The sequence below is a fragment of the Bubalus kerabau genome, chromosome 3 (genome assembly GCF_029407905.1).
Source record: "Bubalus kerabau isolate K-KA32 ecotype Philippines breed swamp buffalo chromosome 3, PCC_UOA_SB_1v2, whole genome shotgun sequence".
Taxonomy (NCBI): Eukaryota; Metazoa; Chordata; class Mammalia; order Artiodactyla; family Bovidae; genus Bubalus; species Bubalus kerabau.
This window is the reverse complement of record NC_073626.1, coordinates 41,479,718-41,505,334: the sequence shown is the minus strand read 5'-3', so window position 1 is coordinate 41,505,334 and position 25,617 is coordinate 41,479,718. Positions and strand designations below refer to the sequence as shown.

The window sequence follows — 25,617 nt, the reverse complement described above, 5'->3', positions numbered from 1 at the left end:
CCGGCAAGGCCAGAGGATGATGCAACAAAAGGCAAGCCCGGGCAAGGCCGAGCCGGGGCTGTGCCGGCCAAAGATGCTGATGCGATACACTGGGGTGGGGGTGGGGGTGGGGGTGGGGCGGGAATAGCCGGAGTGGTTCGGAGCTGCAGGCGTCTGGGGGACCCGACTGCCTGGGGGGCAAAGCTGGCCTGCTCACTAAGCCTTGCGCTCTCACCCCACCTGCCCCTTCAGCCTTTCCCCCCACCCCTACTTAGTGACAGACACTATTCCCAGTTCTCTGATTCTCAACTGAGATGGAAGTTCTGCTGAGAACTTCTAGAGGTAAGGAAGGGGCCCTTGTGCACGGGTAGACTAAATCAGGGTTCCCAAAGCTGTGAGGCTGGAGGGCTGGGAGGTTTCAGTTACTGGGGAGGTTTTTCAAACCCCTGTATCCTTGTGTAGCTGGTTGACCCTCACACAATTTTAATTCAGTAGGTTCAGAAAGGGGACCAGAAATCGGAAATAAGTTTTTAAAAGAATATTTACTTATTTATTTTTGGCTGCAAGGAGGTCTTGGTTTCCGCATGTGGGATCTTTGTTGCGGTACAGGCTTAGGTAAGTGGGATCTTAGTTCCTTACCAGAGATTGGAACCTTCAGCCCCAGCTTTTGAAGGTTGATTCTTAACCACTGGACCACCAGGGAAGTCCTGGAAATAGGTTCTTAATTGTGTTTAATTATTATTTTAAATACAGTTAGCTATTAAGAATATATTATGAGGAATAAGCCTATTTTGCATTCAGGGTGGTACACAGCACAACTCCAGGGGGCGCTGTCCACACAGACTCAGATGGTGCTAATGGTGCCCATGGAGGTGACACAACAAACCTGCCTCTGTCCCCAGAGGCAGCCACTCTCATTGTTTCTTGTGTCTTCTTCCAGAGAGATTCGGTGTACTTGTAGGATGTGAACATTTTTCAAAAGGGGGTTCCCCTCTCTCCCATTCCCTATGTTGAGAATCCCTGAGCTGGAGGACGGATGGTCTGAAAATGGAGTTCGGGTATCTGCAAAGTGATAAAGGAGGAGTGGACCTTCCCTTAAGTCTCACCACAGCAGGCCCCCTCTCCCCTACCAGGTCCAGGCTGGGTCCCTATCAAGGACTATCTGCAGGGACTTCCCTGGTGGTCCAGCAGTTAAGAATTTGCCTCCCAATGCAGGGGATGCTGGTTTGATCCCTGCTTGGGGAGCCGAGATCCCACATGCCACAGGGCAACTAAGCCTGTGCACCTCAGTTAGGGAAGGCTTTGTGCTGCAGCATAGTTCCCATGAGCCGCAACCAAGACCTGATGCAGCCAAATAAATAAATATTTTTTTTAAAACTACCTACATTTCAGGCAGTAAAAGGCTTTTTCTCAGTAATCCTCCTAGGTCCCCTGGAGATTTTCAGATGGATTTGCTGAGTAGGGAATTTTCCTGCATTTCGATCCAGTGATTTCTCAGCAGACTTTGATGTTGTCTAGTCAAAACAAAACAAACCAAACTTGTGTACCAGAAGGGGGAAATTGGGTCCTGCTGTGTGACTTTATACAAGTCACACTGTCTCTTTGTGTCTTGATTTCTTCCTCTGGGAAATGAGGAGCATCATGTCTACTGCGCACCCCTCCCCCCCGCCCTTTTTTTTCAACCTCTCACAAAGGTTGTACGATCATGGATATGAAAGTACCCATTTTCGAACTTCCCTGAAGGTCCAGTGGTTGAGATGCTGCGCTTCCAATGCAGAAGCATTGAAATGCCAGGCATTTGATTCCTCGTTGGGGAACTGAGATCCTATGTGCCTCGTGGCAAGGCCAAGTTAAAAAATAAAAAAATTTAAACAGTACACGTTTTATAGATGAAGATTTGAGGTCCAAGGTCATGCAGCTCAGAGGTGTTCCTGTTCTCCTTGTGGTCAGGTCCAGAAACTCAGCAGGAAAAAACTCTCTTGCGGGAAGGGAGTGGGAAGAGGAAGAAGGGGTTCTGATCCGCCTTGCTCCTTCGCTGTGGCAGAGACGGCTAGCAGATCATCATAGATCTGTGCCCCTAGCCGGGGACTACACAGACCCTTGCATCTAAGTGGGACCACGTGACAAGTTCTTTCCAGTGCACTGTGGGTAGGAAATGATACGTGTTACTTCTGAACCAGGTGTGAAGAAAGGCATATACCTTTTTCGTGTTCTTCTTTCTTCCTCCAGCTGGAAGCAGAGGTCCTGATGCCCTTGGGCATAGTGGAGCTGCAGGATGGAAAGGGCCTGAGTCCCTGAATCATCGTCACACCTGGAGGTCAGCTACTTGCCAACCAGAACAACTCAACTGTATTCATTATGTGAGTGAGACATAAAGTATTGGGTTGTCGCTGGAATTTGAGAGTTCGTTTATTACAATGTCTAGTGTCACCCTGGGCTTCCCTGGTAGCTCAGCTGGTAAAGAATCCGCCTGCAAAACAGGAGACCCCAGTTCGATTCCTGGGTCAGGAAGATCCCCTGGAGAAGGGCATGGCAACCCACTCCAGTATTTTGCCTGGAGAGTCCCATGGACAGAGGAGCCTGGTGGGCTACAGTCCATGGGGTCGCAGAATCAGACACGATTGAGCAACTAAGCACAGCAGAGTACAGTGTCATCCTAACACACACTTCCACTTTTCTTTCTCAGCCCTGCACTGAGCCACTTGCTTGTACCCAAAAGGAGACTTTGGTAATCATCCCTCAGAGCAGGTGCTCTGAACCTTAGCTCTGAACGTGGGGCCACCAGCATATGGGGATTGGGTTTGCAGCTGTTACATTCCACAGTGGCCCTAGTAGCATTTTGACTATGTGTGACACTCAGCGCCATCCTAGGGGAGCAAAGATAAGGACAGACAGCTGACAGGAGAGGGGAGCAGAGAGGGAGGGCCCACAACCAGAGCCCTGGGTCTGCCTGGAATCTCTGCCTGTGTCATCTCAGCCAAGCCAGCACCTCTTGGGCCCTCCATTTCCCCATCTGTAACATGAGTCTAAAGCACATATCCTGGATGGAAAGTGGGGGAAGGTGGGGATGGTGAGGGGTCAGATAATGGATCTGACTATGCAGTTGGAGGACCCAAACCCAAGATCCTCAGAACTTTGATGTGTGCTGGGGCTTTTTCTTGGGAGGGGCTTAAAAATAATTTGTTAGGAAAGAAAATATGAAAGAATGCCTGATTCCTATGTTTGGGGCATCATTCAGAAAGCTATTCTGGGCTAAAGGATCTGGAAGAGAGATGTCCTGATGGCTTTAAACGCTACCTCCGAGGATTGAACTCAGTGTCTATGGGTAGTTCCTCTTGCCACCAAATGTTTATTGACAGGTGTCCAATATCTGAAATTCCACCATTAGTGCTTCATTCCTTTGGATTCCTTTTTTGTTCTTCCACAAAAATGCAAGCAGTGATAATCCCAAACATGTGTTCAGTGCTTTAGACTTTTTCCAGGAATCTTGAAAGATACAGACAGGTCCAAATGCCAAACGCAGGTGCTTCATTAATCATTTTATCTCCTGACAGGAAGATTGTGGAGGCAATTCTACTCCTGGGTGTATAATCAAGAATAACTTGCAAATGTAGCCCAAAGACATGGATAGGAATAATTATAGCAGCCTTATGGCAGAAAGTGAAGAGGAACTCAAAAGCCTCTTGATGAAAGTGCAAGTGGAGAGTGAAAAAGTTGGCTTAAAGCTCAACATTCAGAAAATGAAGATCATGGCATCCGGTCCCACCACTTCATGGGAAATAGATGGGGAAACAGTGGAAACAGTGTCAGACTTTATTTTTGGGGGCTCCAAAATCACTGCAGATGGTGATTGCAGCCATGAAATTAAAAGACGCTTACTCCTTGGAAGGAAAGTTATGACCAACCTAGATAGCATATTCAAAAGCAGAGACATTACTTTGCCAACAAAGGTCCATCTAGTCAAGGCTATGGTTTTTCCTGTGGTCATGAATGGATGTGAGAGTTCGACTGTGAAGAAGGCTGAGCACTGAAGAATTGATGCTTTTGAACTGTGGTGTTGGAGAAGACTCCTGAGAGTCCCTTGGGCTGCAAGGAGATCCAACCAGTCCATTCTGAAGGAGATCAGCCCTGGGATTTCTTTGGAAGGAATGATGCTAAAGCTGAAACTCCAGTACTTTGGCCACCTCATGCGAAGAGTTGACTCATTGGAAAAGATTCTGATGCTGGGAGGGATTGGGGGCAGGAGGAGAAGGGGACGAGAGAGGATGAGATGGCTGGATGGCATCACCGACTCAATGGACGTGAGTCTGAGTGAACTCCGGGAGTTGGTGATGGACAGGGAGGCCTGGCGTGCTGCGATTCATGGGGTCACAAAGAGTCGGACACGACTGAGCGACTGATCTGATCTGATCTGATGCATAATAACACAAAATTGGAAATAACCAAAGTGCCCACTGACAGGAGATGGGGATCACTGGACGTGAAATAACAGTGAAAATGATTGAGCCCTGTTTTAATAACATATTGCTGCATACAGGCCATGTTAAAACATAGGGGCAACCATAATCATTGATTTGCTCACAAGTCTACCATTTAGGCGGGGGCTCATTGAGGATGGCTTGTCTCTACTCCATGTGACTTCAACTGGGGAGGATTAACTGAGGGTGAACAATCAGTGTTTTAATTAATATTCCTTTTGGCTGTACTGGGCCTTTGTTACTGTGTGGGTTTTTCTGTAGTTGCAATGATCAGAGGCTCTTCTTCATTGCGGTGCGTGGCCTTCTCACTGCAGTGGCTTCTCTTGTTGCAGAACACAGGCTCCAGGGCTTGCTGAGTTCAGTGGTTGCAACACATTGGCTCAGTAGCTGCAGCTCCAAGGCTCTGGAGCACAGGTGTACAAGCTTAGTTGCTCTGTGTTATGCAGGATCTTCCTGGATCAGGGATTGAACCCATGTCCCTGGAATTGGCAGGCAGATTCTTTACCACTGAGCTACCAGGGAAGTCCCAAGATCAACTTTTAAGATGGTGCATTCATGTGGTTGGACTGTTGATGTTGGCTGTCAGCTAGGAGGTCAGCTGGAGCTATTGTGTGTGTGGAAGTAGCCGTCTTATATTGCATGTGGCCTCCACGTGACTTCTCTCAGCCTGGTGGTCTCAAAGTAATCAGACTTCTCAGGTGGAGTCTCAATGTCCCCAAGAATGCAAAAGCAGAAGTTGCTGGATCTTCTTGAGGCTTAGGCCTAGAATAGGCACAGAATAACCCATTCTATGGGTTGAAAGAGTCATAAAGTCAGATTCAATTGCAAAAGAGTGTGAATAACCAGAGCTGTACTTTGTGTGCCACAAACTTGCACAAGCACAACCACCCATAGCCATATGGATAAATCGTAGGTAAGTTATGCTGCAGGAGCAAATAAGCTTCGCGTTTCAGTGATTTCATGTAACAGTGGATTATTTCTTCCTCACATACATATCTTAAAAATATATATTATTTGGCTGCACTGGGTCTTACTTGCTGCACCCAGAATCTTCACTGCGTCACGTGGGCTCTCTTGTTAAGGTGCACACACTCCCTAGTGGTGGTGCACGGGCTTAGTTGTTCCATGGCCTGTGGGATCTTAGTTCCCTGACCAGGGATCAACCCACATCCCTTGCATGGCAAGGTGGATTCTTAATCACCAGACCACCAGGGAAGTCCAGTCACAAACATATCTTATACAAGCCAGTGGAGTGCTTGGCCCCACACAGCCAGCCAGTTAGGAACTTAGGCTGATAGAGGATCTACCACACTGAGATGGCACCATCTGGGACATGAGGCCTCACTTTTGCCACAGCCATGGAGGACAGAAAGGCTGGAGAATTTCACTTGACCTCAGCTCTAAAGATACACATGTCACTTAGGTTCACATCTCATTGGCTAGAACTAATCACATTACCCTGCCTAAATTACAAGTTTCCCATATATAAATGGAAGAGCATTACTATTCCAGTCACGTGTAATAAAACTATTGAAAACAAAGGACAGTTCAACATAAAATTCAAGATAGTGTTTACTTTGGGGTGGGCGGAGGGGTCAGCATAGAGGAAGTCACAGGAAGGTATTAATAGCAATTATTTGTAATACTCTAATCCATGGGTTGAGCAGTGAGTATTGATTATACTATTTTTAATGAATAAATGAGTAAATAGATGAATGAAATAAAAGAGAGGGCTCAGAAGCAGCAGCACTGAAGCATAACCTCAGAATGCAGGCCAAAAATAGCTCTTCCATAAATATTCACTGAGCTGTGGTTGAGGCTGCTAGGCCTTGAGGGTACAAAGATGAATAAAATATAGGCTCATCCCCTCTGGATTCCCAGCTCAGAGGATGCAGTAGGCACATGAACCAGAAAAACCAGCAAAGCACAGTGGAGTGGACTGCTTACCAGGAACTTTGGGAGCCAGAGAAAGAAAGTCTTACCCCAGGCGGTCATGTAGGTTGGGTCATGAAGGATCAATAGGAGTTCAATAGGTGGAGAAGGAAGTGGAGGTGGGGTATATTGATCAGGGACACTCATTCTGGGAAGAGTGAACAATATATACAAAGGCACAGATAGCCCTTCATTCCTTAGGTGGCCTGTGTTCACAGCATTTCCTCACCACCTTCTAGTCCCTAAATGATCTGATCAACTCATTCATACTGTGCTATGCCACCCAGAACCCTATGCAGGACCTGCACATTCAATATCACCACTGATTTCTATGTGCCAGGCACTATGCTAAGCATTTTGCTTATATGATTTTATTTAATGAAGAGCAGAACTTAATGCCAAATAAATGAATTTCTAATGGTGAAATTTCAGACTTAGATAAGATGAAATCTTTAGCTTAGGGAAGCTGGAAGTATTTGTGTGGCATGAATTCTGTCACAAATTCCTCTGCCTCACCGTATGTTCAGTCCTGATCTTGGTACTGGCTGGGTAAAGCCCCTGGAAGGTCAGGAGGTGGGGTGGGAGGAGCTCCCAATCTTATTCTTCAAAAAAAAAAAGCAAGTGGGACTTCTGCTCAATAATATAATAATGTCTCTGTTCTGCCTCTTCTCTGGGGTCTCACTTCTTGGGAGCCTGTGTGGAGGTGAATTCCTCTGAAAGCTCTCTGCCCCTGTTAGGGACTCCCCAGGCCTTTTCTGAGAAATACTGACATTGTTCCTAGCACTTCCCCTCCCTTCCTGGGTAGCTCCTGTGGCCACCATTGAGTTTTCCTCACATCCTCCTTCTTCGGGCTAGGGCTTTTCTAACTTTCCTTTCCATCATCACTTCCCTCCTGGATGGGACTAATTTGGGTCCTCTCGTTCCTCAGGCTCAACCTCTTTACATCCCTAAGCCTCCTGCTTCCTTAGGAGCAGACCTGGCATCAGGCTGCAGGCCCGACTAGCATTCAGGCCTTTGGGAACATGTCCTAACATGTTGAGCCCTGGCATAGAAGAAGATGGTGGCTGTTTTGTCCTTGGGACTGCCTGCTTTTAGACAAGAGTGGGGTTTTAGACAAGAGTGGGGTTTTAGACAACAGGAGACCCCCAAAGACCCCGGAGAGACCTTGGTCTGCATTTCCCTGAACAGAATATGTGATTTGCCTCAGACCCCTTGGGACTGGTCTGGGATCTGTTGTGTACCTGCATGCCTCTCTGTGTGTGTATGTGTGTGTGTGTGTGTGTGTATTTTGGGACTTGGATCTTGAGTGTGGCTTTTATCAACCTGCTTCTTTGCCTCTTTAGGGCAGAAGCCCTCTCTTAAGAGCAAACCTGGCTACACATTCAAGTGAATGCTTGGAAACTTTTTTTTTTTAGGTGCTGAACAGTACTAGACACCAGTAGGTGCTTAATAAATATTTGTTGAGTTCTGTTGTGGTGGTGGTGAGTTAAAAATTATTAAAAAAAAAAAATCACTTCCCCAAAAAACAACAAAAAGAATTATTTCATTGTGAAGCTCAGGGCCATAAAACTAATTCAATACAAGCCATCATTAAATTTTTTTTCCCCAAAGTAAACAGATAGACAATGTCAAGTCTATTTATGATGTCTGAAAGCCAAGGGGATTCGAGACAGTAGGAGGATGTGCCCATCCTGTGCTGGACATTTGACACCCAGCCTTTGGGTGGTGTGGGCACGGGTGTGTTGGAGGTAGGGAGGGTGGAGCTGGGAGACGAGAGGGCTGGTCCTGGGGTCTTGGCCTGTTTGAGGTTCTTCCAAAGTCCACCTACAATTCTGGCCTGATTCCAATATCAGGCAGGCTAGGGGGTCTGGTAAAGGGTCCTCCCACCCCTCCCCGGGCTCCTGTCCCAGCAGTAGAGGAGAAGCAGGCCTGTCCTCCCTGAGGTCAGCTGCTTTGGGGGAAGAAGACTGGGCATGTCTGGGCAGAGATTTCCAGACGCCGAACAGCCCTAGAGGTCAGTAATTGTAGCTGCTTCCAGCCTGCATTCTATATTTTAGTTGATTTCTGTTCAGATTAACACTCTGTTCTCTGCAATTTTTTTACAAGCAGAAATCGAAAATGTTTCAGATGAAGGAAGGAAGCCAAGGTGGGGTACAAGTGGGGATGGGGAGCAGCAGGGCACCTCACTTGCTTTTGCATCTGTTGGAAGCACTGGTTGGCCTTTCGAGAATTGCTTTCATCCGTGTCACCTCAGTGTATTGCCTGGAAATGACGGGTGCTGGGCATTCTAAAGCTGCTAAAACAGAGAAGGCAATAAGCAGAGAGATCTGGATGAGAAGCAAAAGGTCTGTGTTCTAACCATCACCATTGATTTGCTGTATCCCCTGAGTCAGGCCTCTGAGCCTCCCTTTCCAGCAGTGTATGTGGTGGGGATTACCCAGGAGATGACTCACCCACCCAATCCTCCCCTTCCCAGCCCGCAAATCCACGGCAATTTCTTCTGCTAAGGGGAGGTACAGGCGGTGAGGAGGAGGGGGTGGGAAGCTTAGCTCAGTGTCCCATTTCCCCTGGAGACCAGGTTAGCCCTTGCTTATCAGTGTCCCCAGTTCCGTCCTTCCCTGGAGCATTTGACAAATAACTTCTCACCCCTTTAGTTCTGTGGGCTTCAGTCGATTTCCTCTTCTGAGAAATACGGGGAATTGAACCCTCTTCTGTGAAATAAAGGGAATTGAATCCGTTCTGGCCTCCAAAAATGCTTTGTTGGGGTCTCTGGGTGCCTCAGGTGATGGGGAGAGGTGGTGTAGTGAGGGACCCATGGTGGTAGAGTGGGGCTTTTCTGGGAATTGCAAAGTGAAGTGTTCTTTAAAAAAAAAAAAGGATTTTTTTTTTCTTTATTAATGTCACTCCTCGTGGTTTATTCAGGTGCTCGGGGTAAATCCTTGCCCAGAGTCAGTCGGTGGTGGGTCAGAGAGGGGGCTAGTCCGTCCGGCCCCAATAGCGCCGCCGTCGCGTTGCTGGGAGGTCCAACTCGCCCTCCCCACCCCCACCCCCCACACTGGGGGAAAAAAACAAACAGAACTGGGACTCAGTGCGGAAATATGTCAAGTGCACAAACCCAGGCGCGGAGAGTGGGAAGGAGGGAAGCGCGCCCTTACAGCCTGTGAGGTTGGCAGCGGAGTCACCAGGGACCCGCCGGAGCAGAAGCGCCGCTGTGGGCGGAGCGGCCGGTCCCGCCTCCAGCCTCTTTATAAGCCCGGCGCCCGGCGTCCGGCGGCGCCAGCTGAGGTGTGAGCAGCGGCTGGAGACCGTGGTTGGGAGACCCGGCGCTGCGCGCAGATTCACGGAGACGTCCCGAGACCCCCAGAAGAGGTGAGGGAGCCGGGGCGGGCCAGAGAGGATCCCGAGCTGAGGCTCCCGAGCCGAGCGAGTTCGCGTGTTTGTCCGTGCCCCTCGGGGGTGTGTGTCCGTGGGGGCGCGTGTGTCCTGTGTTCACAGGTGAATGGCGCGCGGGGCCCTGCGCGCGGGTCTCAGTTTGGGGCACACCAAGGGCTGCGAGTGCGCGTGCGGGGACAGGGCCCGGGATGCGTCGGAGGCTCCGGGAGCGGAGAAGGCGCCCAAGTACCAGGGATCTCCCCTCTGCGATCCCTTTCCTGGAAACTCCGCCGGGGCGAGGGAAGGCGTGGACCCGCCGAGGGTGCGCCCGGGGCTCCAGCCTCGGCGCGCTCGCTGCGTGGGGACGAAGCCCGGTCTGCGCAGGGCTCTGGGAGGGGCGGGGAAAGCCAAGCCGAACAGGTTCATCTGGGATCCATTCCCGGGCGGTTCTCAGATCCGATCGGTGTCGTCCCGGCCCAGAACCGAGGTCGGAGTCCCCGGTGCTGCTGAGGTCAGCTCCGGCTGTGTCCCGGGCCCCTGGGAACGTGTCGGGACACGTTCCTTAAGAGTAAGCTGGGAGGTGACTCACGGTGACAAGAAGACCCCGGGGAACAAGTCGGGTGACATCAGAACTCCGCCAGGGCTGGGAGACTGTGGCTCCGCCAGAAGTCCCTTCCCTACTTCTCCACGGTCTCTGTCCCCCCCACGCCGCCACCATCAGCACAGTGACCTATTTGGCTGGCACAGAGTGTTCCCAGGGAAACCGGACACCGGGAGGTCCAAGACCGGGTGTCCGGTCCCTGCCCCGAGGCGCGCCCTCTGGGACCCGAAGCCGCGGCCGGGCGCTGGGTGGGCTTGCGCCAGCCTGTCAGTTAGGGAAGCCCCGAAGCCGGACCTACCTCTCTCTCACCGCTGCCGGGAGAACCCCGGCCCAGCCTGCCCTTGGGTCGGCCGGACGGAGTCGGGGACGGGAGACGAGCTCTGCTCTGCGGCGCGGTGGGGGCACCCAGCCCCCGACGGGGGCGGTGGGGGGAGGGAAGGAGAGGTCCTGTGTTGTGAGGGATGGGGCTTCGGGGTGCGTCTCTGCTCCGGGCCTCCGTCACCTGCTTTCGGGCGCTCCAGGCGGCCGCAACCCAGTCCGGAATTCCCTCTCCAAGGACGACAGGGCTGAGCAGAGCAGGGCGATTCGCCCTTCGGACGCCACTGCCCAGCGCGGACTGCAGTGCGTCCGCCTTGTCTGGGGCCCTCGGGGGACACTTGCGCTCTCCCCGTAGGGACAAGAATCCTAGAAATGGGTTTGGTGCTTTAGGGCGCCCGGGCAGCTCCCTCCCTCCTTCCCCTTCCTCCACGTTGCGTTTCGGGGAGGACTTAAGAGCGGTTTTGTTTTCGTTGCTCCCGTCTATTTTTATTTTTCAGGGATCTGACTCATCCCTAGCTTTGGGCGTGGAGATAAGGTGGAGGGACCAGATCTCGGCGCGCCTGTGCGTGCGTGCTGTGTGTGTGTGTGTGTGTGTGTGTGTGTGTGTGTGTGTGTGTGTGTGTGTGTGTGTGTGTGTGTGTGTGTGTGTGTGTACGCGCCTGCGCGCGTGTGTTTCACAAGAGGCGGCGCGAGAGCGCGCTGTTTCCCAATAGTGGCGGGCGTTTCGGAAGCCTGACTGGCTCAGCGTGACGTGTTCGCGGCCCCCGAGCCCCCTCCCACTCCCCCTCCCCACCCCAGGGTGACGTGCAGCGGCAGTGGAAGCGAAGTTTTGGCGGGCGGGGAGCGCTTTGCAGGAAACTGACTCATCACAGCTCGCTGCCGGCCTCCCAGGCTCTGCCCACGCAGCTCCCCCTCCGCGCGTGATTTCCTGGAGACCGGCGCCCTCTTCTGGCCACATCGCTAATAGCTAATCCGCCTTCCCGTGGAATGAGGCTTCACCGGCCTTTGCTTCCCAATGTAATCTACTCTAGTACTGATGCTGAGTCTGCCCACTCCTCTCTTAAAAATAGTGCCCCCATTGGATCTGCAGTGTTTACTGAGTGCTTACTGATTATTTGGGAATGAAAATATGGTTGAAGTCCAAGGCATGATAAAACCCTAGCAGGGTTCCTCCTCTTGCCAATGGAGACCTGAGATCCGTAGTGTCTATTCAAGCCATTCTGTGTGTCCCATCTTGGCTGGCATCCCAAGCATGCCCATCTGGAGAACTGTCAAGCCCTTGAATTTAACTGTCTGGGGAAAAAGGGGCCTGTCAAATCTACATTTTGAAAAAGCTCCTCAAGTGGTTTTGATGGGTCTCTCTGGTGACGAAACTTCAAAATTAGAGAGGGAGTAGGGTTCAACACCAGAACGCAGAACACAGGGTGTTCAGGGCTGGGTTCAAATCCTGGCTGTGCCACTGGTGAGCTGTGCAACCTTGGGAAACTTACTTAATTTCTCTGAGCCTTGGTTACCTCTTCCGTAAAAAGAGCTGATATACCCATTTCTTCCAAAAATTAATATCCATAAACTTTTTTACAACAGCCCTTGGCACATAGAATACCTAAATAAATCTCAATCCTTACCCCTGAAGAGAGTGAGCAAAGGTTATTTGTGGGCTTTGTCCACTGTGCTATGTAACCCCTCTCTATGTGGCAGCTTGAGTAGACACTATTGATCTTTTTAACCGTGTGGGTTCAGAGCAAGTCTTAAAACTCTTGCCGTTTAAACTTGGTCAGAGGTTGTCTAGTGCCTTCCCCTCCCCTGTGTGTTGAGACTTGGAGTTGTGGGCTTCACTCACTGTGAGAGGTGGAGTGGGGACAGGTAGATGTGGTGTGGGTCCAGGGCTTCCTGCCCCAGGAGGACACTCAGCAGGGCTTTCACCCTCAGAGCCTGCAAATCAGGACTTGTCCCCAGGAAAACCCAGTCCCTGTTAAAGTCACGCAGGTGCTCAGCCCTGGAGTCAAGCCAGAGCCGGGCAGGGAGGTGCCAGCACCCCCTCATGGGCAAGCTCACCTTCAGTTTTCCCTCTCCTAAAGTGGGAGGAGAGGAACCAGGTAGACCGGTGCCTTTAATTTTCTTTGCCTGCAAAACGGGTTCCTTGGATGCAGGCAGAATGGGGCAGGGGCTTCCAGGTTGTCTAGACTTCGGGTCACCTGATGTGCCTGGCAGGATGTGGCTCAGCCTGGGAGAAATCATTGCTCTGCCCTGCCCTGCCTAGCTCCTCCTTACCCGCAGGCTGCCTGCCTGATGACATCCTTGGGAAAGGCCCTCAGCCCACAACACCTGTCAGCTGCTGTCTGAAGGAGGTGGTGGCCCAGGTGGAGTGATGGGGAGGAGTCAGCCAGAACTAAAGGCAGAGAGAAATAATATTCTCCAAACACTTTCTCTGTACTTGGTACTGCTCAGAGGGCGTTATCTACAACCGCTTAGCGAATCCTCACATCTGGCCTCTGAGACATTCGCTATTGTTATCTCCTTCTAGAACTGACACCACAAATAGATGTCCCTTTCATCATAGGCGATTGGAATGTAAAAGTAGGAAGTCAGGGGGTACCTGGAGTTACAGGCAAGTTTGGCCTTGGAGTACAAAGTGAAGCAGGGCAAAGGCTAACGGAGTTTCGTCAAGGGAACGCACTAGTCATAGCAAACACCCTCGTCCAGCATACATAAGAGACAACTCGACACATGGACATCTCCATCTTATAGAGGAGGAAAACAGAACCCAGAGAAGTTAAGCCACTTGTCGAAGGTCGCCCAGGAGAGCCTGGATTCCAACCCAAGTGGCCTGGTTCCAGAGCCCTCACCTTTAACCACCAAGATACAGCCGTTCAACTGCCTCACCTGGCGGGGCCCGCCAATCATTTCCTTGAGCCTGCATCTATAGCCCTGCTCTTTAGACATGTATGCAGTCCCATTTTACAGATGAGGAAACTGAGGCCAGGGGACTTGAAGCGACTCTTTGAAAGTTGAGGTAGGAAGTGGCAGAGCGAGGACTAGAACCCAGGTGCTTTTTAACCCTAAAATCCAGAGTAGTTTTAACTAACTGAGCAGGATTACTCCACATGAGCATCTAGACTGAGGGATTTGAGAGGAGGCATCCATTTACTTGGGAATTGACCTCCCCAGCCGGCCGGGGCCTGGAGTTAGGAAACAGCTGGACTGACAATTCACACATACCTGGGGGCATTCACACCCATGAGGGACACCTCAGGGGGAAAAACAAATTGATTTTAGCTGATAACACCCAGTGGTAAACAGGACCCTGAACCCTGCTATTGCAATAAACTTGCCTTTGTTGACATAAACTTGCCCTTCAGCTGCCCACTCCCGCAGTGACCTGGGGGTGTCAGCCTGACTGACTCTGCCCCTCACACCCTCTCTGTGGGTGGAGTTTGGGAGAGCCTGTGGCAGGAACCCGAGAGCCCCTCTCACCTCCCTTTCTAGTAAGGAAACTGCGCCTGAGGTTACGCAGTGGCCTGGCCCGGAGAGGGAGCATCCGACTTCCCGAGCATCTCACTTACGTGCCCCGGGTCTTCCTTGTGTTCCAGCCACAGGTGCCATGTCTGAGCTGTCCAGGGACGCGCATCAAATCCCCCGCAGCAGCAAGGCCTGCCGCTGCCTCTTTGGTCCAGTGGACAGCGAGCAGCTGCGCCAGGACTGCGACGCCCTCATGGCCAGCTGCGTGCAGGAGGCCCGAGAGCGGTGGAACTTCGACTTTGTTACCGAGACGCCGCTGGAGGGGGACTTCGCCTGGGAGCGCGTGAGGGGCCTCGGCCTGCCCAAGCTCTACCTGCCCGTGGGGCCCCGAGACGACCTGGGAGGGGGCAAGCGGCCGAGCCCCTCGTCCGCCCTGCTGCAGGGCACGTCTCAGGAGGACCACTTGGACCTGTCGCTGTCCTGCACCCTCGTGACTCGCTCCCCTGAGCGGCCCGAGGGAACCCCCGGTGGGCCTGGCCCCTCCCAGGGCCGGAAACGGCGGCAGACCAGCATGACAGGTGAGGACGAGAGCAGAGGAGGAGGCGGCAAGGGATTAGGACTCCCAGAACTCACTGCAAGGGCTGACCTATCTGGCCCAGCTTACTTATCGCTCTGAGAGGGGGGAAACAGGCCCAGAGAGGGGAAGTGGCTTGCCTGAGGTCACACAGCAAGTCTACTACCAAGACCAATTAGGTGACATTTATTTGGAACATTGATTATGTGCCAGGCTCTTTGATAAGTGTCTAGATTTATTTTAGTCCTTATAGTGATCTAATATCATAGGACATTCTTGGCATCCTTTTACAGGCAAAGGAACAGGACTCTGAGAGGTAGAATGATTTGCCTAAGGTCCCACGCTGAATTTGCCGTGGAGAGTAAATGAATGATAATTTCCTGGCTGCCTTATCCAAACCTAACTTGCCTTCCCCTTCATACATACACACCTTCACCTGCACTTCTCAGCCTATTTTTCTCTTTTTGGCACTTTTTAAACTATCAACAGCTACTTACATATTTTGATATAGTCCATCTCCCTAAATAGGATCCTATCTTCACAAGAAAGAAATCTGTATCTTTCTTGTTCATAACTGAATCCTCAGCACCTTGGATGGTGTGTGACACATAGCAGGTGCTTGAGGAAAATGGAATAAGTGAGGCTGGCAGTTGAACACTAACGATGCCAGGCCTTCAGCCAACGCCTTTTTATTTTTAACTTTACAAATGTATTACTGTTATTATTTTGGCTGTACGGCTTGTGGGATCTTAATTCCCTGAGCAGGGATAGAACCCAGGCCACCTCTGTTGAGAGCAAGGAGTCTTAGCCACTGGACCACCAGGAAAGATCCAACCAAGGTCTTTCCGGAAACATCTCATTTAATCCTCCGAGCACCGTACCAGTGTTATCCTCATTTTATAGGTGAGGAAATGGAAGCTTAGAGCAGTGCAGCCAAGAATCCTGCAGCACATTTGCAGCTGGGTCAAAACTAACAATAATAATAATAAAACTAACCTTTATATGGCTCAGACATCATGCAGAACACTTTTCCTGGATCAAATAATGGAATCTCCAGAGCAGTGCTCTCTGATAGATCAGGCTTTGCAAAGAAACAGATGCCCACTACTGCTGGTCACATATCGCTGCTGAGTGCTTGCCATGAGGAGCTAAATTTTTCTTTTAGTTTAATGTTAGTTAATTTAAACAGCCACCTAGGATTAGCAGCCACTGCATTTGGGCAGCTTGGCTTAAAGCAGGCCCATGGATGTAAAGTCTGTTATTGATCACCTCTGTGAAGCGTGGGGGGATGTTCTGTCTGTATGTAGCCCTCTGGGAGATGGGCTAGAAGTTTCCAGAATTCTTCCCTGTACTTGGCAGTGTGACTCTCTGGCCCTGGGGAGGGGTCCCTGGTCCCTCTGCAGTTTGCACTGGGCGGGTGGCTCTGCTGGGCCCTCTTCCTCCTGGCCTGGCTGATGTCTGTTCTCTCTCCCCAGATTTCTACCACTCCAAACGCAGGCTGATCTGCTCCAAGAGGAAGCCCTAACCCCACTGCTGGAAGCACGTCCTCGTGGGAACAAGGGGGCCACTGCGGGCCTCTTCTGTACCTTTTGCCTTGGTCCTTCAGTTTGTGCGTCTTAATTATTATTTGTGTTTTAATTTAAACGCCTCCTCTTGTACATACCCTGCTTGCTGCCACCCTTCCCACACCCCCAGCCTCTGGCATTAGAATTATTTAAAAAAGAAAAAAATTAGCAGGAAAAAATAGGCTTATTAGATTGCTAGGTATTTTTATTATATGAACCATTATTTAAACCCTCTTCATCCTTTGCTCGGAGAAGGCAATGGCAACCCGTACTCCAGTACTCTTGCCTGGAAAATCCCATGGGCAGAGGAGCCTGGTGGGCTGCAGTCCATGGGATCGCTAAGAGTCGGACACGACTGAGCGACTTCACTTTCACTTTTCACTTTCATGCATTGGAGAAGGAAATGGCAACCCACTCCAGTGTTCTTGCCTGGAGAATCCCAGGGATGGGAGAGCCTGGTGGGCTGCCGTCTATGGGGTCGCACAGAGTCGGACACGACTGAAGCGACTTAGCAGCAACAGCGGCATCCTTTGCTTTCCTCGTCCTCGCTTCTCTGAGGCTGGCATGACCCCCATTCTCTGGGTGGCACTCTCTGGAGGGGCCTGGCTCCCTCCCCCACTGCCATCTGCTGGGTGTTAGGAAGTCCTACCCCCTCTTTCCTGCATTCTCAGACCTGAATTCCTTACAATCTGAGAAGTAAATAGATAGCACTTTGAAGGGGGCCCAACAGAGTTGGAGGCGTCATCAAAACTTTGGTTCCCCTTGCCCCCTCTAAGGTTGGGCAGGGTGACCCTGAAGTGGGCACAGCCTGGAAATGGGGCTGGGGGATTGGACACCCTCCTGGCCCTTGATTCCCACCTCTGTCCTGTGAAGGCATGGGGAAGGTAGGGGCCCGTAGCAAACCACCCCCGCCTCCCCACTCCCCCCCTCCACAACCACCATCCTCAGGGGAGCCAGTCTCAGTGTTTGGCTTCCCTGTCCCCTGCATTTTTCCAGGAGCCCCAGAGGCCCCTGTTTCCCAGCCAGGCTCTCAGTCCCTCTCTGCTCCTCTCACTTCATCCATGCCCTTTCCCTTTAGTATCTTCTCAGCCCTGGGTGGCAGCTCTGGGGGGGTGCCCTAACCCCCAACTCAGTGGACTGGAAGGGGAAGGGACATGCTAGGCATAGGGTTCCCCAGTTCTACCTCAAGCAGCAACTGCCCCCTCCTCTTAGCTCTTGGGGTGGGGGTCCTGGGTGGTTAGGCAGGTCTCCTTGAATGGGATCTCTCTGTGTCAGGGGTAGGTGGGTGAGGAGCAGATTTTTCCAGGAGGGACAGTGTGACACCAGCCCCTGGAACTCGTCCAAGGACTTTTTCCATTTGCCCCACCCCTTCCCCCATTTCATTGCACTTTGAATAACAGCTGAAGGAGCCAGATGGCGAGAGCAGAGGCTGTGGGTAGGACATGCTAAGTGGGCAAATATGGGTCTGGGAGATGTGAGTCATTGTCTTTCCTGGCGCTGAACCACTTGGTGGGTCTGACCCCAGACACCTTCCAGCTCCTGTAGCATCCTGGCCTGGACTGTTTTCTCCTAGCTCCCATATGTCCTGTTTCTTCTGTCTCCACCTAGACTGGAAGCCTCTCAAGGGCAGGGAATAAGTCCTGTACTGCTCTGTACGCTTCAAAGCCCTGCCCACAGTGCTGAGTATACAGCAGGTGCTCAATAAATATTCCTGATGACTTTACTTGTAATATTAGTGTTGTGGTCCATATACCTTACTATTTATAAGAACAAGTAGGTGGAGGTTTTTTAAATTACATAAGCACTTCAAAAAAAAAAAAAAAAACAGTTTAGCAAAAGAAAGACCAAGACCACAGAACAAAAAGCAGACAATAACAAAACGATAAGTCATCACACCTCTACAGATCGCCACTGTCAGTATTTTGGGTTCTTGTCTGTGGTTTTTTTTAAAAGTAAAGAATATATTGTGACTCATCAGAAAAAGTGCAAGTTACAAAAAGATATAAAATGCAAACTATAAGATATAAAAATGCAAATTACAAAAAAAAATGCAAAATCACAATAAGACACCAGTACACATCTACCAGTGGAGAAGGCGATGGCACCCACCCCAGTACTCTCGCCTGGAAAATCCCGTGGACGGAGGAGCCTGGTGGGCTGCAATCCATGGGGTCACTAAGAGTCAGACACGACTAAGATACTTCACTTTCACTTTCCACTTTCATGCTTTGGAGAAGGAAATGGCAATCTGCTCCAGTGTTCTTGCCTGGAGAATCCCAGGGGCAGTGGAGCCTGGTGGGCTGCAGTCCATGGGGTCGCACAGAGTCGGACACGACTGAGGCGACTTAGCAGCAGCAGCAGCAGCAGCAGCACACATCTACCAGAATGACTAACATGAAAAAGACTGATAATGCCAAGTGTTGGTGAGGATACAGAGCAACTGGAACTCACATCTCCTGGTGGAAGTGTGAACTATTTCATCTCCTTTGGAATAACTCTTTGGCAATATCTTCTAAAGATGCCTCCCCTCGAGCCTAGAGGAGGAACGATGACTAGGAATTCCATTCTTGGGTTTGTTCTCAAGAGAAATAAACACACATTTGTGCCAAAAGATATTTTCATAGCAGCATTATCCAGAACAGAGCCTATGAAACAACCTAAATGTCCAGAACATAAGAACAGATACATAGACTGTGGTATCTGTATATAGTGGAATCCTATATGACATTAAAAAGAACAAGGTACTCTTACATGAATCTTCTGATTATCTGTTTATATTTATCAACCCTAAGACTGACTGACTGAAGCCTTAGTAGCTTAAAACAGTAATCATTTCTTTGCTCTGGATCCTGCAGTTTGGCCAAGAACTACTTTTCAAATACCGAATAAGCCTCTGTTCTATGGACCATGGCTTTCCTCCAGAACCCCAAGGGTCTGAGATGAGGCTCTGCCCTTGGGGCTTTTGGAGACTTTACACTGTTTGCTTATCTCCCATGGATATTTCTAGTATTATGGGATATGCTGGGTCACATGTCCCAAGTGTTTTCCCCATAGTGAGGACCTATTGCAGAGCCTCTTTAGCTCTGGACTCCACTTAAACAATACATGAGTCGTCCAATATTGCTGGAGCAATATTCAGTACACTGCCTCCAAAGTCCCTATCGGCCACCAGCACTATGCCTCTTTAGTGGTAGGATGTCCACAGTATAATAATTTGTCCTTTAACCATGTGGGGCACCTAGACAGTGTACTAAAAAACAGAGACATCACTTGGCTGACAAAGGTCCGTCTACTCAAAGCTATGGTTTTTCCAGTAGTCATGCACAGATGTGAGAGTTGGACCATAAAGAAGGCTGAGTTTCAAAGAATTGATGCTTTTGAATTGTGTTGGAGAAGACTCTTGAGAGCTCCTTGGACAGCAAGGAGATCAAACCAGTCAATCCTAAAGGAAATCAACCCTGTATATTGATTTTAAGGACTGATGCTGAAGCCGAAACTCCAATCCTTTGGCCATCTGATGTGAAGAACTGACTCACTGGAAAAGACCCTGATGCTGGGAAAGATTGAAGGCAGGAGGAGAAGGGGACGACAGAGGATGAGATGGTTGGATGGCATCACCGACTCAGTGGACATGAGCTTGAGCAAGCTCTAGGAGATAGTGAAGGACAGGGAAGCTGGTGTGCTGCAGTTTATGGGGTCGCAAAGACGCAGAGATGACTTGTGAACAACAACCATAGAGGAAATGTCCCCGCATGCCTCAACTCAGTTGGCCATTTTAATCTTAACTAATATGATAGGTTCCTAAATTTTTGCGGGGAATGTGGTCATGACTTTTGATCTGCTTTCCTGATATGGATTGGAAAGAATGCATTGGCCATGTTATTAGCTTCTTACAATCAGAGCTATGGAGACTATTCTAGTGGACATGCTATACTTTATGATGTAATGGTGGCAACTAGGGCTGTCATCAGTGACAGGGCTGATAACAGTGACCATTATCAGTCACCATGCTTTGTTTATTTTTTTGTAGGAGCAGGTGGGAGCGGATTGGGAAACACTGTGTCCTTTAAGTTTCTGAGGGTAGGATTAACCTTTGCAATTCTACCAGGGATGTGGTACTGCTTCTCATTTACCATCTTGACCAGTGGGATAACTGAAGAGACTTCTACTCAGTCCTTTCCCTAAGGGCTTTTATTTCACTGGTTAGGGAACCAATCTGAGCGTTCCGCGACTTGCTGAGTACATCCATCCCAATTTGCATTCAGGGGCTGGGAAGTAGCCACAGACTCATTTGGACCCATTGAACTCCAGGAGGGAACAGCGCCGCATAACTTACGGGAGCTCAGTTCCCCAACCAGAAATCGAACCTGGGCCCTGGGCTGTGAGAGTACAGAGCCCTAACCACCGGACCACCAGGGAATTCCCCGGGCTGTTTAATCTTGAGTCAAGAGAGAAGGCTCAATAAACACTGTCTTTGGCTGCCTTGTATTCCTCCTCTCCCCCAGTCCCAGTCCCACACCCCTGAGATCTCCTCCCATACGTTCGCCCTGTTCCTACCAAAACATATCAGTCAGACCTGTAGCATTCTGGCAAGTTATCTCCTCCAGTAGCAGTAACTCTACTTTTTCTACTCAGGCAATGCTGAGACCTGACCCAATTATTGGTCTAAGAGACGAGGCTGGCAAACTCTAGCTCCAGGGACCAGCTGCCCATTTTTGTATAGTTTTACTTCAATATAGACACACCCATTTGCTTGTTGTCTGTGGCTGTTGTTGTACTTTAAGTAGCACAAAAGCAGACATGAGTAGTTGGGACAGACACCATGTGGCCCACAGACCTAAAATATTTACTCTCTTACTCTTAAAGCATTTGCTGACCCTTGTCTACAGGTAGAGAGGGGAGGTGGGGTGAATCTTAAAGTGATGGGTGGGTGTTCTCCTCTAGCAGGGGAGAGCATTCTGCAGGCCTGGAGGGCTCAGGGAAGCAGGGAGTGTAAGATTCATCCATCTAAACACCTCCACGCCAGGACTCAGAGCCCTACTCTCTCCTTGCTGGCTGAAGCATGCATGGTCTCTCCTGTAGCTCTACCACCTTAATACTAAACCCTGGGGCTGATTATCAAAGCTGTGGTTATTAGCTATGATTATTAGTCAAAGCTATGGTTTTTCCAGTAGTCATGTATGGATGTGAGAGTTGGACTATAAAGAAAGCTGAGCACCAAAGATTTGATGCTTTTGAACTGTGGTGTTGGAGAAGACTCGTGAGAGTCCCTTGGACTACAAGGAAGTCCAACCAATCCATCCTAAAGGGGATCAATCCTGAGTATTCATTGGAAGGACTGATGCTGATGCTGAAACTCCAATCCTTTGGCCACCTGATGGGAAGAACTGACTCATTGGAAAAGACACTGATGCTGGGAAAGATTGAAGGCAGGAGGAGAAGGGGACGGCAGAGGATGAGGTGGTTGGATGGCATCACCGACTCAACGGACATGAGTTTGAGTAGGCTCCGGGAGTTGGTGATGGACAGGGAGGCCTGGCAGGCTGCAGTCCATGGGGTCACAAAGAGTCGGACACAACTGAGCAACTGAACTGAACTGAACTGAACTGAGGCTGATTATCATCACAGTCTGCCCTTGGGCCATAAGAGATGAGGACCATTTCAAATGCTTTGATGGGGAGGTCTCTTGTCTCCCATGGTCTGCCCTGAGTTGAGCTTGTGATTCTCTTTCTTCAAGACTTCTAGGGAAGTTAACAGAGGTTAGCCAGTGCCAAATCCTCATAATTATCATGTGTGAGTGCTTAGTTGCTCAGACGTGTCCGACTCTTTGCAACCCAATGGACTGTAGCCTGCCAGGCTCCTCGGTCCATGGAATTCTCCAGGCAAGAATACTGGAGAGGGTTGCCATGCCTTCCTCCAGGGGATCTTCCCAACCCAGGGATCAAACCCAGTTCTCCCGCGTTGCAGGCGGGTTCTTTACTGACTGAGCCACCAGGGATAGCCCTGTATTTTCTGTATGTCTCCCAGGTCTACCTCCCACAGCTGGGTCTTGGTCAGCAGGAGGCTGCAGCCTACAGGGAACTTATCTCCTTACTCACTGCCAGCATCAGGCCCCATAGTCATCTCACTGGTGAGGGAGCCATTTTCAGAAGCCCTTCTGCCATTTCTGGTACCAACTTTCTTAGATTCTCCCCCCTCCAAAAGCAACCTGAGACATGGGTGTGTATGTAGGTGATTTACCTGGGAAGTGGCTCTGGAAGCATGGAAAGTGGGGAATGTGGGAAAGGAAAAGAAAGGCAAAAGCCAGCGGAGGGGGGACTTTCCTGGTGGTCCAGTGGCCAAGACCTGGCGCTTCCAGTGCTGAGAGCCTGGGTTTGATCCCTGGTCAGGGAACTAGATCTTGCATGCCACAACTAAGACCTGGACAGCCAAATAAATACATAAATAATAATAATAAAGGGGGGCTTCCCTGGTGACTCAGGCAGTAAAGAATCCACCTGTAATATGGGAGACCTGGGTTCCATCCCTAGGTTGGGAAGATCCCCTGGAGAAGGGAATGGCTACCCACTCCAGATTCTGGCCTGGAGAATTCCATGGACTATACAGTCCATAGTGTTGCAAAGAGTCGGACACGACTGAGCGACTTTCACTTTCAAAAAAAAAGGCCAATGGAGGTATTGGTGAGCAAGGTCTGCTGTGTGCAACCGTGAGGTCTGCAGAGACTGTGTGGAATGTGTCCTGGGTTTATCTCTCAGGGTACTTGCGTAGGTACCTCTGGGGTACTTAACTACAGACGCCAGCCATTGTCGATTGAGGGCAGCCTCCAGGAGCAAGTTCAGGTTGCTCCTTGGGCGGGTGTAGTTTTCGCGATGCCAGAGTAAACCAGAAAGATGCAAGCATTTGAGATGAGATGCTGTATCCCTGCTAGGAATTATTTACCAAAACTTCTGGTAAACACAGACTTGAGGCTAGGGATGCGGGTAGGGGTGTCAGCAGTGGCTGCTACAACCCTTCAGCCAGCCTAGCGTCCGGGTGAACAAGTTAGCAAAGATCACTGCAGCTTTGCCCTTCCCACTCAGCCCACAGAAACACAAACACCATGAAGGTGGGTCTTTGCCTCTTGTATTCAGTGCTGTCTTCCAGCACTTTGAAAATTCCCAGCACATCATGGGTGCTGGACAAGTATTTGTTGAAATTCACAGGGGCTTGAATTTCCTTGACCTGAACATTCTCTCTAGTCCTCAGCTTCACCCCCACCCCATCCCAGCTCCTACGTCACTGCCCCTCATCCCTCGACAATCAGTCTGGCGTGTGAACCAGGCTACCAGCCAAGGGCTAGGATGGAGAAGTTGGCAGTTCTGTAACTCAGTCTCCCTCTGACAACCACAAAAGTAGCAACAGCTGACATTGATTATCATCTGCCAAACACGGTTCGAAATGCCTTATAAGGTTTATAGCATCAAATCCTTATGACACACCTCTTAGGTGGGCACCATTATTGCCTCTATTTCACAGATAAGAAACTGAGGCAACCAACCTTTACGTCACATGCTTGAGGGCACACCCCTAGGAAGTGGTGGGGCGCCAGGATATTCACGCTGATGACCCAGGTCATATTGCTTGCTCGATAACCCAGAAAGGGGAAGTGCCTCGCCCAGGGCTACAGCCACGTGACAGCTCTTCAGAGGAGCCTAGGGCACCTGTCTCCTGTGTCCCTCCTGGGTTTTTGTTGTTGCTTAGATTTTCTCAGTCTTAGGTAAAACACGCTATATAAATGTAACTTTAATCAGTTCCTTGGCTTTCCTTTCCCCTGAGATCACCAGCTCATCTAAGCTCATTCTAGAAATAATTTGGACCTGGGAGCTGGACACAGGGAACCCAGGTCTCCCGGTTTGAGCCCCAGTTCTCACCACTGAACCCCAGAACAGAGAGTATCTTGCTTCACAGTTTACTAAACTGTGACATGAATTCAAGCATCTTTGAAAGTGTTTGTCACACAGTCGTGTCTGACTGCAACCCCATGGACTGTAGTCCGCCAGGCTCCTCTGTCCATGGATTTCTCCAGGCAAGAATACTGGAATGGGTTGCCAATCCCTTCTCCAGGGGATCTTCCTGACCCAGGGATCGGACCCAGCTCTCCCACATTGAAAGCAGATTACCGTCTGAGCCACCAAGTAAGCCCTTTAGGGAATTGAAAATTAGGGACTCCCTCCCTTCCCTGTTCACTTGAAACTATCACAACATTGTTAATCAGCTATACCCCAATACAAAATAAAAAGTTGAAAAAAAAAAAAGAAAATTAGGGATTCCCTGGAGGTCCTGTGGTTAAGACTCTGGCTGGAGGACTAAGATCCTGCATGCTGCACAGCTAAAAAAATATACATGAAAATCAATCAATTAATCAATCAATAAACAGTTCCCTGGTGGTTCAGATGGTAGAGCATCTGCCTACAATGCGGTAGACCCAGGTTCAATCCCTGGGTCGGGAAGATCTCCTGGAGAAGGAAATGGTAACCCACTCTAGTATTCTTGCCTGGAAAATCCCATGGACGGAGAAGCCTGATAGGCTACAGTCCATGGGGCCGCAAAGAGTCAGACACTGACTGAGCGACTTCACTTTCACTTTCACCTTATAAAAATTTTTTTAAAAGAAAATTAGTAAGCGTAGAATTTTGCATTCACAAAACCATCTCACTGTCTTTGATCCTCGTTCCTTCATTCCGTTTTTGTAAAATTTTGTAAAATTTCCGAGCTCAGTCTAGTGACGTTGCATTTTCAAGTTAGCTCTACTGTGTCCCAAGAGGCCTGCATCTAATTTTTCCCCTAGCATCAAGCTATGTCTTCCTGCTAGCTGTCTCACGGGCAGGTTCCTCCCCTGGGGCTGGTGTGAGGGGGAGGCCAGGCTGAGCTCTCACCACCTACAGATTCGACTCTGTGACAGGGGCTCCATCAGAGATAGCTGGACCTCCCCCTGCTGTCTCTGTATCCTTTTGTTTCCATTGTTGGCCGGTGGGGTGGTGGGGGTGGGGGAAAATGGACTTGGGATGCCTTGAGATCCTGAGGACTTGATCTTAAAAATCCAAACTCACTCTACTCTCACAGAAGTGGGGAGAGTCCCTTGCTGGAGAGAAAAAGGTCCCAGATCTCCTGCAATTGCCCAAATGCAGAAGCAAGCACGCTGGCCCTCCTTCAGGAATATATCCAGAGTCCAGTCGCCTCTCCTCGTTACTTGTGGCTGCCCCCCTGGTTCCAGCCATCACTTGTCTGGATTATTGTAGCAGCCGCCTCGTTGGTCTCCTGCTTCGTTCTGCCTCTGTGTAACACAGTTTATTCTCCACA

The 25,617-nt window shown here is 50.1% G+C and overlaps 1 protein-coding gene across 2 annotated transcripts; it reads left to right on the top strand.

Moving 5' to 3' along the window:
* Nucleotides 1–195: 195 nt before the first annotated feature.
* Nucleotides 196–18,001, top strand: CDKN1A (cyclin dependent kinase inhibitor 1A). Of its 2 annotated transcripts, XM_055571569.1 has the most exons (4): nt 196–321; nt 2,209–2,339; nt 14,271–14,717; nt 16,189–18,001. In XM_055571569.1, exons 3-4 carry the CDS (start codon nt 14,282–14,284, stop codon nt 16,236–16,238), a joined length of 486 nt encoding a protein of 161 aa, XP_055427544.1. In that variant the 5' UTR covers nt 196–321; nt 2,209–2,339; nt 14,271–14,281; the 3' UTR covers nt 16,239–18,001. The 2 variants fall into 2 exon arrangements, with proteins under 2 accessions (XP_055427544.1, XP_055427543.1); XM_055571568.1 differs by lacking the exons at nt 196–321; nt 2,209–2,339 and adding an exon at nt 9,621–9,758.
* Nucleotides 18,002–25,617: the final 7,616 nt, after the last annotated feature.